General features: G+C 34.9%; 1 protein-coding gene across 2 annotated transcripts in view; it reads right to left on the bottom strand.

Annotated features, from left to right (window-relative positions):
- The window catches only part of pou6f2 (POU class 6 homeobox 2), a 567547-nt gene extending 557435 nt beyond the window's left edge, over window positions 1–10112 (bottom strand). The window contains exon 1 of one of the 2 annotated variants that reach the window (XM_087986073.1): window positions 10006–10112. In XM_087986073.1, coding sequence (XP_087842199.1) covers window positions 10006–10041 — 36 coding nt within the window. In that variant the 5' untranslated portion in view covers window positions 10042–10112. Of the gene's footprint in view, window positions 1–1771; window positions 1799–10005 lie in introns of those variants that run through there. The other variant, XM_043688934.2, reaches the window with a different exon arrangement.
- Between the last annotated feature and the right edge of the window lie 1744 nt (window positions 10113–11856).

Genomic DNA, 11856 nt, shown 5'->3' with positions numbered 1-11856 from the left:
GCTCTGTGTCAGGAGCAGCAGGCAAGGAAAGGGTAAACTGCTTTTGTTATTAAACTCTTTGACATTTACCTTTGATGGCTACCGTTGCTCTTATAAACCTTCACTGGTGAAAATAGGGAGGAATTAAACTCCCTGAGCTGCACTTCTGCTATTTATTGAAAAGTTTATGCCTAAATGACTCTATGTAGAGAACAGGTGACCGGAATTCTTTGCAAACTGGACAGCCTGCGCTCATGTCCATTCACCACATTGGTCGATGAATGCCTGCGGGTTTTTAATGTATTCATTTCTGAAAATGGTATTTGATATGACACATGATAATCTATGAAAATGTTAATCAATAAAAATAGTTTAAGCTGTCATCAAATGCACTCCTTTAATCAATACTAATATCGCTGCAAACAATGTCACTGTCATCAGGGCTTAATTTGCACAGCACTTAAATATTGGACTCAGTGCATCAATGTGCTGGTCTTCAAAGAGGTAAACACATTTTCCTCTTTTTAGGGCAGATGTACTCCACATACATTTAGCTGCACAAATCCTCCCCTTTGAATACTTTGGTAGGTCCACTGGAGGGCAAAATTAATACTTAATTGAATCTCACAGTCATCAAAATAATCAATATTTTTTATTATTTATTCTTTACAGTCTGTTGACTGTTTGAAACCTCACGGGGAAGGTTGGAAAGAATTCATGATTTTAACATGCTATCGTTAAACAATGCAACTTTCAGCATGCATTAGGTTTGGGCTGTGGAAAGAAAGAGTGACTGGATTAAGGGCACATTCTGAAAATAAATTAATTTCTAAGATTCAAGCACAGAAAAAAAAGGAAAATAGAACACAGCTGCGCACATGGAAGAAGGCTTGTTTCTGAAGCATTTTATCATATCAAGAGCAGAGCTGAGCTTTCATAATGCTGACATTCCTCATCCTGACAATCCTAAACAAGTGGAAAGGATGAGACCGTAGATATCATCTTTCATCACAATCTCTGGCTCCACAACAAACATGACAGTTTTTTTTCTTTTTCCACTGCTAATTACTAAACAAAAACTTATTTCCAAAACAACATACTTTCAGAGATAATTAAACTAAAATTTCATTCCAAGATGTAAATGACAATAATGGCAATGAAAATTTTCAGCTGCTTTGTGGATATGTGAAGCTTTCACCACAGATACTAAGTGAAATGCTTGAGCTTCAGCAGTGGCATTTTCTAAAATCAAAGATCATTAAATTAACCTTTCATGCTCCATATGCCTTTAGTTGGACATTCACATTTTCTTTCTCAGTGTCCACTCTTGTTTACTTTCAACTAGAATGGCAAATGGTTTTCAACAAGCTTTAAAAGCAAGCTCGACGCAAGCAGTATAATTGTTCTTTCTCAAAAATAATTGTTTGCAACGTGCATCTTTTATTTAAACCACTGAAAATGTTTCCAGTTGATACTTCCACTTGATATTTCAAAATAGCAAATGATCAGACTATTGCCTTTGAGTATACTGAACATAAAAACCATACAGATAACGAAAGAAGCAAGTTTCATACATGTCTACAAATTCCAACAGATTGAAAGAAACTAATAGGTTCAAACTTAGCTAATTAAAGTGCAATGAAAAATTTACACATGAACTCAACCAAATCAAAATAACCTCAGAGTTCATCTATGGCCACTGATCTTTCAATGACCCTATGGTGTAAGATTCAGAACAGACCTAATCTGACCTTAGCTTTAGGTGTGCTAGTGGTACACCCGGGATACTCACAGTCCACGCCATACTCTCTTCAAATATGTAATAAAGTATTCAAGAACTGCTCCTGCAGAGAACACTCACGCAGTCGGCATTTTCTCCTGCACCCAGTGCCACTGAGCTCAATATTCTTTGAGCTGAGCTATTTGTCTGTCTTTCAGTAGCACAGCATAGTTCAAATGGCAATCCTCGGCCCAAGACAGCTGAATCACTTCACTACCTTCTTGGTACGCCATTTTGAAGCTATAATATCTTTAGACTGTCCTCCCACTGCAGTCTAACATTGTTTTGAAGAAGACAGAATATATATATATACTATTCTCCTGATATTTTTAAAAACAGAATTTAACAAACTGTGTTACATTTAAATGTGAGGAGTTTAATGACAAATGTTAATTGCCCTAATAAAGTTTTAAAATTCTAAACTTCAGATAATGATTGCAAACAGATTAAATTAATCTCAATGGACATTCTTCCAACAAAATAAAAACTTAGAAGCAAACCACTTCTTAAAATAGAAACAAATTTATTTTTACCACCTTGCAAATATATAACAGCAATGAGAACATATTTTGTTGCATTCTACTACCAAGGGATTTCTTGTCAAAGTCAACTTCCAAGGCAGCCTCATGGGAACTGTGCTGTGCACATTCTCATGGAAGGTGTGAAAATCTGATTTTCCAAAATGGATCAGTAATTCTCTATAAAAGAAAAAAAAAACTAAAATCGATAAATCTTTGCTAAGTAGATTGCAAAGGAAAAATTATTCTTCCATTGACAGCGCATTAGGAAGTCTAAAACAATCTAAGCACCAGCATCAGCACGTCACCTCCATACCAAGAGTTCTAGAGACTCATATAGTCCTAAAATACTTAATTGGAGAGCTTTACTGCCCTAATGAGAGACATCCTGTATTATCTGTAAACCTGTCTGAAACAATACACTGCAAATAATTGAGCATAGATGCAGAAGATAGAAAGAAAATGATTAGAGTTACAGTTACAAATTTCTGGGTGATCATGGTGAATAGATTTTAGCTAATTTAGTTTAAAAAATGTAGACATGTTAATTTTCAAAAAACACCTCAAACACTTCACAAAGCAACATTAATAAAATTAATAGATTAATGGCATTTTTTTCTACCGGCTTCTGTTGTGACATGACAGAACTGTTTGCTGCAGCAGTTAAATAACTATTTAAAAAACACTAAGGACAACATGCTGCACTCCCTCAGCTGAAAGTTAAGCTCTTCAAGTTTTTTAAATATTTTTTCAACATATCAGCATGAGGCATTGACCTGGGCTGGAATTACTTTGATGAAAACTAAATGCACTGATTGTTTTCTCAGTGTGAGTTTTCATCCCCTCTTTGAGCTGCAGTCACACCGGCAAGCTACTGCCATGGTGGCTGTTTCAGTTCCCAGCCTTGGCCTACTGTAGGTTGTGACACAATCGATAGCCAGGTTATGAGGCAGAGGAAGCTAAAGAGAGATTATGCTGATGAGGAAGGTGACAGAATTATCTCATTGGATTTGTTCTTTATATCACCTTCAATCTTTTCCAGTTAGGACAAGGATAAAATCCAACAGAAAACAAAATAGAAACAGCCAACTGTGATTACACGTTTTGAACAATCAAATGATAAAAAAGCATCCTTCCATGCTAGAGTGAAAACAACTTTCCAGAACCAGATCCTATAACTTGTAATTAAACAAGCAACTCTTTATAACTAAACAAGCTACATTATCAGCTGCAAACAGCTAGGATGAAATGTTAGCACAGAAAATATTTGACAGCATCATGCAAAGTTCCTCTCTTTCTTTCTGCTACCAAACAAAGAGGCACCAGCAGAAAGAATGACTCTCTCACAGAATCGATTCACAAGTGTTTCAAGCTGTGATTCCATTCCACAGAAGGAATAAAGCACAAATACTTTTGTCTTAAGCTATGTATTCATATAAAGTGACCAGCATCTCAATTTCACCTGCTCTCCAGTTTGTGTACAAGAACTACTAATAACATCGGGGGAGTACCGTGTGTGCGCGGTTGTAGATTGGCAGGGTGGGGGGTGGGGGGGAAATGGTGCTCAGGTTTTGGGGAAAAAAAACACAGAAAAATGTATATAACAGGACAAGAGAAGGAAGTACACAAACATTGTCCAGTCTCATTTTTGGTTACGATGTCAAGCAGATCAAAATTCCAAACGAATGGGAAGTTAAAAGAGTATATTCACTCTAACCCCATTAAGATATAACTAAAATTATTAAATTTCATTTAGAAGAAATTAGCATAGCTTCCTGCTGTCAGCAAATGGTGATCTTTGCAGTGGCACTCAGAATGTACTGGTTTCTTCAGGATGGAAACGTGCTGATATAATTGAACTAGGAAGGCAGAGACAGCTAATACTAGAACGATTAGATTTAAACAGGAATGCAACATCCTTCCACTTATTCCATTCAGTAAATTTCCACAATACCTCTGCTCTGCTTTTATGTTTAACTGCTCTTTTTCTGAAAATTTGACTCACTTTTGGAATTTATAGGAAACTTCCACAATCTAGCATTCCCTGTCAGTAGCCATGCTCACAGGAAGTTGGGAACGAAAATCAGAATTATAACTTTCTGTTCCTCTCCCCAATCATATCCCTTTCAAGTGAGGTCTTGTTGTTGATGCAATTGAATAAGCTCCAATGATTCTGCAGTATCACAGTGGGTGGTCAATCTTCATGTGAGTGCTACTAAAGCAAAAGACTCAGGTGCATATAGCTTTGTCCTGATCCATGATTAACCAGTAGGCATCGCTGCATCACAACCAGAAGGTGCAGAAACCCACCTTTCTACCCTGTGATTTAGAGGTTAGGTACAGTTGTTTCTTCAACATTGTTTGTGATTCAGTAACTCAACACAAATAAAAAAAAACTGAACTTTGTACATTCACGATATACTACTCGATGCTACGTTGCACATCCACAACTTAAAAAAAACCTTAAATGTACATAACACATTCACTATAGCAAAAATCGTAAAGTGATCTACAGCAGTATGACCAGACGAATAAAAAAGCATTGTGCCCAAAGAAATATTAGGCCAGCTGACTAATTAGTTGATCACAGATATAATTTTTATACAGCATGGTAAAGAGTAAATATTTGAAGAGACAAAAGATTTTGAGTTAGAATCCTAGCAATTCGGGCTTTGACTCTAGTGGGCTGAAATAAGTGAAGACATACAAATAGTTAAAGTTGAGTGAGGATAAATTTGGTTGTAGGACTGGAGGAAGGTACAAAGAAGGGCAAAGAAATGGTAGGATCTGAAAGAGGATGATGGTTTTAGAAACCAAGGCAATGGTGGATTGCAAGCCAACGTACATCATTATGCACTTAGCTAACAGGTGAACAGGAGATTTAGGATTTGGATAGCAAAGGTTTGGATGAACTTAAGTTTATTAATCTGCAATATTATGAACAGAGGTAAGCAAATTACAATACTAGGTATAAAATGTCTTGGGCCACTTTTCAGAATAATATATTGCTACAGTGCAAAATAAAATTTACAATTCTCAGACAAACTAGATAGACTAAAAATCAAGTAAATTATACTCAAAATGATTGCTTGATGCACTGAGATAACTAGTCACACATTCACAATATTAAATATACCCGAGCCCCTTCATACACTCAGTGTTTGCCCATCACATGGTCTTCCCATTAATACACAAGCTTTGTTGCTGCAAGAAAAAACCTGCACTGGCAGAATGCAGTCCATAAACTCAAGATGTTCCAAGTGCTTTACAGTCAATGAAGTACTTTTCAAGTGCATTCATCATTGCAATGAAGGAAAACATGAAACCTATTTGCACACAGCAAGATTTCACAAACAGCAAAGAATTATCAAGCAGATCATTAGATTAATTGTGGAAAAAACATTGTTCAGGATAATAGGATAATTCCCCATTTCTTCAAATTGTGCAAAGGAATATTTTACACCCACCTCAAAAGATAGACATATTCTGGGTTAACACCGCTTCTGAAGATAATGTCTGTGACAATGTAGCATTCTGTTATGTAGTCTACTTGATATCCCAGAATCTCTTAGTTTTCAAGTTTATGGAATGGCAATTAAATTTATAATGTTTGCCTCAAGAGATAAAAGCATCTGAGTCACGATTAGTTTATTCACCTCTGCAGCACTGCTATCACCAATAATATTGAAGCCAACAAGCCCAATGTGTGTGCAAATTCTTTCTGTTTACAAAGAACATGGCCAAAAGTATTAATATATATAGCTTTCAGGATGCACGAGTGCACTACACTATGAATTCCTGACAATCCTAAATCAGTTGTGCAAAAGATTATGCTAACATTCAGGATTAATTAGCGAATGCTATCCAATCACATAATCACATCTAATGTTGGACACTACACTGAGTTTTGGTTGAACAGGCTGGTTGGGTATGATCAGTACCTTGCTTGTTGGAAACAGCTGAAGGAACATGCTGTTTCATACAATTCACCAGTCTTTGGCAAATATGACCTGCATATCTAGCATTGCACCACTGAAATTAACATTCCACTTTACTCATTTGAGAAATAAATGTCTTTTTCGACTGATGTCAGTAACCTGTTATCAACAAACACCACTGTGCTGCTACTGCAGAGAATCTTGAAGCACTTAACTTCAGCTTCTTGTACAGTACAAATGTTGCTTCACTTTTACGTTTGAATTTATTACAAATTGTTTTGATTATCGCAAGATAAAAAAGCTTTGTCAAAATGTGTCTTTGTTCAGCAACTACTCACAAGCTTTTTCCTGAACTTGAAACCACTAGGTTAGTTTCTAAAGGTCTCCAAATTGCAGACTTGCCCATTTTTCTTTGTTAACATTGTCCAAAACAACCCTAGTTTTATTCATCAGCCGGTCTGGACTTTGCGATATCAATAATGTGCTTCTGGTAACAACTGATTTTTGCTAATCTAATCTGTAAATTACGTGGGATTAACTTAATACAGCTCTCTATTACTCTCAACTACATTCATAGTTTCAAAGCACAAAGAATTTTCAAGAAAGCCAGAGAACTTTGATCAAAATGAGTAGGGTAGAAATTTGCCTTGGGCAGTAGCATAAAATGGTAGGTATCAAATCTGCCTGCTGTTGTACTCACCACTCAAAATTCAGTTCCATTGACATCAACAGGATTGAATAACAAGTGCAGCATATAGTAGGCGATGCCACCCAAGATGAATTTCTTCATTACCTGTCTCCTAATTTCATCAGGTATGTTAATGTATATTGGTACGAGCACATTGAAACATGCATTTGGTGGGATAATGATACACACAGATCTCATCAAATTTCCGAACATTCTGAATAGATGCTTTCTTTGATACACAAATAAGTGATGCTTTTACTTAAAACAGATCCAAAATATATACCTCTATTAGAAAGCAGTTCACCTTTCATCATCATTTTCTCAAGCTGTTTGGTACTAAAGATGTAGGTCAAATCTCCTGCATAAAACATGGCTAGTCTATTTTTGTTTCAACTATATTTGTTTTACCAAAAAAAGTAACAAAATGAAAATATTTTTCAGATCTGTAATACTTGGTTGATGCAAGGAAAATGATCAGAGGAAAGAGGCATAAAGCCTCAGATCTAATTTCCCTCAAATTTAAACTTCCAGCCGACAATAAACCATTAATGACTGCCTGTGTGCACCAATTAATGACAGCTAGCAACCAATCCAGTCAATGGATGCTCATCCTCCTCAAACAACCAACATCACCAAGGTATGTGCATCTCTCAGTGAGTTCAGCATCACCATCGTCCCACTCATAAAAGTCTATTATATGAATAGCAATTTCAATAGCCAACAACTGTACCTTTGCTAGATTGCAGTAGGTTTTTTTAAAAAAAATCTAGTTTACTGCTACAAATTGGTATCTTTGCACCAAGTGTATACACTTGAACATGCAAGATAATTTATTTTTAACTGTTTATATTGTTCAGGTCATAGTACATTACATCACTTTAAATAACCCAATATGGAGAAAGAAATCTTGTGTTTTTATTCCTTATGTACAAACTTAGGAACATAGGAGCAGGAATAGGCCATTGAGCTTGTTACACCATTCAATGATCTGTGGCCATATTTCTTAATAACTTTGCTTAACAAAAAATTATTAGATTCAAAATTGATAGAAACAATTAACATTAACAACTTATACTTTTACTTCTGCCCAGAATAACTTGTAAACTATTTTCTTTTATCACCTTGCTACTTAAGAGTTAGATTTGTAAATTTATGAGTGGAATACCAAACTTCATGATTAGCATAGTCTGTTCATTAACAGATGCAGCTTTTGTTTAAAGTTGAGAAATACACTAGTGCGATTTAATATCTAAAAGTTTTGATAGAGTACAGTTTGTTTTTAAAAAACATCATTATCCAGATACAACATTCAGGGTTGAATTTATATCAGATTTGGTCTTACATCTCAAGCTCTCCCATATTCCTTTGAATTTCATGAGCCTCCTTTCTCTTGGAATTGGTTTCCCCTGTAATGCTCTATCCTGTAGGTGGAAACATTCTAAATCCATCAGTGACGAAGCTTGAGGAACTGCTTTATTGTCTCACATTACATAAAAGTAACCTTCCCATTCAGCCGACAATGTTTGGTATTGTAATGATTTAGATATAGGCTATGAGATTCCAATAGTGTGTAATAAGTGACCTATTAAAGATATAAAATTGGACATTCCTTATGCATATTGACTGATTACAATAGAAGATTTATTGGCATGAGTATTTAAAAAAAAATCATGCCCATTACTGGGATATAGGATAATTCTCAGACCTAGTCAATTTTAGCTTCCTGTACGTAAAATTTCAAAGGGGCAGAATTGCACATAAATATGAGGAATTACGGCAGGGGTGAGACCGTGTTAGACCAAAGTTGAATCAAATATTTTCTGAAAGAACACCAAAATAAACAGCTACCTGAACACATTTTACATATGGCAGTCTCAATAACAATACATTTATTTTTAACAAAATAAAATGTCAAGTTTGGCTCAGAGGGAACAGGAAGATTAAAGAGCTCAAATTTGAAAGGTTACAAACCACACAATCCTACAATGTTTCATTTACAGAAATCAAATTGGGGGAAACGAATGATCCAAACAGGATGGGACAAAATATTGCTTGACTGATATACAATATGATTCTCAGTACATAGTAAAACAAAACTTGAATGAACTTTTACCTTGTAAACATGAATATATTGAGGAAATAACATAAGAAATTATTGTTTTCCTAATAAAACTGTACAAATTTTATTTCTTGATTCTGGCTGAGATGTCTACCGATTTAGTTTTATGAATAAAGAAACGTCATCACGCACATAAGCTACTTCTCAGTAAAATATTGGAGCACATGCTGCCCAAAGTATTTAAAAATTGACCAACACTTCTCAAATATGAAAAGCAGATTCTGAAGAAACTAAACAAATACTTCTAATTCATTAATGAAGTTAGAAGGTATTTTGTTTTACAGAACATGAAAATATATTGCTCCTTCACTGCTAAAAAGTGAATTCTGGCAAAACAAAAAGGTTTTTCATTGTCACAATGCATTTGGGAGACCAAAAGAAAGCATCTTTTTTTTCAATATTAATTATATTTACTTATATATTTTACAAGAATCACTTATTTGTGACTTCCTGCCTATGCGCAATACTACTTCACAGAAAATAAACTAATACTAGCATCAACAAGTTAGAACTATTAGTTTAAGTATGACACAAGAACACAAATACTTAGCATTAAATTGCAAGAAAAACACAAAACCAATATACTGAAGCAGAGTCTAAATAGCACATAGCCACGTAACCTTCATGAACACTTCATGAAAATTGCAAAGTGAACCTTTCAAACTCAAAATAAAACTTAACTCATTTAGTTTCTGTAACAGTGATGTTTTTAGAAAATGTTATTTTGAGGTTAAAACTTCTATCTTGAAAAGGCTTAATATTGAAAAGAGAGTCATGATACATCCTGAAGCAACAAAATAAGAAACATGTTTAGAATATTTGTCACCAACGCCCCTTACACCATCAATCGTCCCCTTACACACCTGGAAACAGACCCAAACCTGTCCCTATCTACCCATTCATCTCACACACACACACACACACACAAACACACACACACAGCTCTCCTGCTTCATGTCACAGCAGTTTTGTTTTCTCTGTACCTCATTTAACAAGCTGAGCTGTATTATGGTCTTCATACCCAGCGAACATACAAATGCACAGCTAGTCCAAGCCCTCGGGCCTAGAGATCATGATGGCATGGTTGGAGTGTTCCCTGTGGACAGCAGTTGTGAGAAGGGTGACTGGACGCTGTGACCTGCCTGCCTCTGCTGAGACATAAACAGGAGGGTAGTAATACTGATGAACATACCTGTCATGCAGAAATTGAGGCCTCACTCACATAAAGACAACTGTATAAAATATGCTTAAAGTAGAAAAATTAAAAACTGCTGACCTCTGACAATAACACAAATGTATGTCACTATAATGAACTTTGAGCATTCAACATAGCTTAAATAATTTATATTAAATATATTCAAATTTTACACATAGGGTTGATTAATAAGCAATGAGATATTCTTTAACATAAATTGTTATTTAATTTCCATCCGAACTCATTTCAGTTTCTCTAAATTCTTCCTGAAAAGTTAAACTTCAGCAATTTAAATAAATGGTGACCTAAAACAGTAATTAATTTTTGAAACAAAATTAATTTAAATAAAGGGAAGTTAAGAATCATGCTCTACAAATTAAGAAGAATCCAGAAACAGTAGAAGCTCTCTCACACAGCATGGTTTCACATGGCAACTGATTTGAGCAATCAACAAGAACAAAATATCCCTAATCCTCTGGCAATTGAAATTTTTTTTTTCTGTAATCATGTTGTATTTTCATTCAAGAATTTTATTGGTGCACTCGTACTGAAATGTGAGGTGCATTTGTGAAATTCCCTCCAACCTATATGCCCATTTCATGTAAATCTTTACAATTAATGCAATGTAGTGAGAAAATCCTGTTCCTCTCAATTCAACTTCCTCATCATCCTCCAAAACAATCCTTAAAGCATTTGCAGTGCTAGTTTCAAATATTGGACATGAAGCAGATTAATTTAGGTACTGAAAAGTCTGAATCTTGTAAAAAATAAGATTATAGAAGCTACAACATTAAGTAGTATTTCTCTCATGACAGCGGTTTCAATGAAACAAGCAACTTTATGTGGAAATGAGAGTTTACTATTTCATATGTTAAATGTTCAAAAAATGCAAAAGTAAGTGCTTCTTGAATATTCATAATTTTCCCCCAAAATTATTTTTCAAAGCATCATTTAATTTTATTTAAAATATGAATACTAAAAAGATTCAGATTATTGTAGTCAGTGGATGGATTTGCACTAATGGAATAGTATAAATAGAGATTATACATTTCCAAACAGTGTAATTAAATAATGAACTGTACTGTGAAATTTCCAAAATAAAAAATGCACAGGAATGAAGCTAAAGCAATGTAAGAAGATCTTTCTTGTGGACTGAAATTTTGTTTTCAAAATAACTTGACTGTTTTGCCAGTAGCCGAATTGAATGGGGTGGAAATAGGAAAGAAATGGAGAGATAAACAGACAGACAGAGAAAGAGGAAGAAAGGGAGAGACTACACAGAGAAGGTAAGTGAGAAAAAGTAACCTTTTCAGTCCATTTAGAATTGATTTAATAAAATTTTAAATTATATCTACATAAATCCCACGACATCTCCTTCAACAAATATGACCTTTGCAGAGTTGAATATTCTGAGATTAGATACCCTGATAGCCATCTTCCAAGGCTCACAGACGTCCTATGTGGAACACGGTGTAACAGAAAACTACATTTTCAATTTTGAAAAATGGACATTTCCTCTGGACAATGGCATTATGATTTGGTTACAACTGGTCATGAAATAAAATCAGCTGAATCTCACAACACAAAAGGTGACATGTATAAATGTTTTTAAAATATTGTCTTATCTATTATAGGCCTG

Source organism: Chiloscyllium plagiosum, unplaced genomic scaffold (assembly GCF_037043375.1).
Source record: "Chiloscyllium plagiosum isolate Xiang-an unplaced genomic scaffold, Cpla_swu_hap1 HiC_scaffold_4, whole genome shotgun sequence".
NCBI classification, from domain to species: Eukaryota; Metazoa; Chordata; class Chondrichthyes; order Orectolobiformes; family Hemiscylliidae; genus Chiloscyllium; species Chiloscyllium plagiosum.
This window is presented reverse-complemented; position numbering and strand designations above follow the sequence as displayed.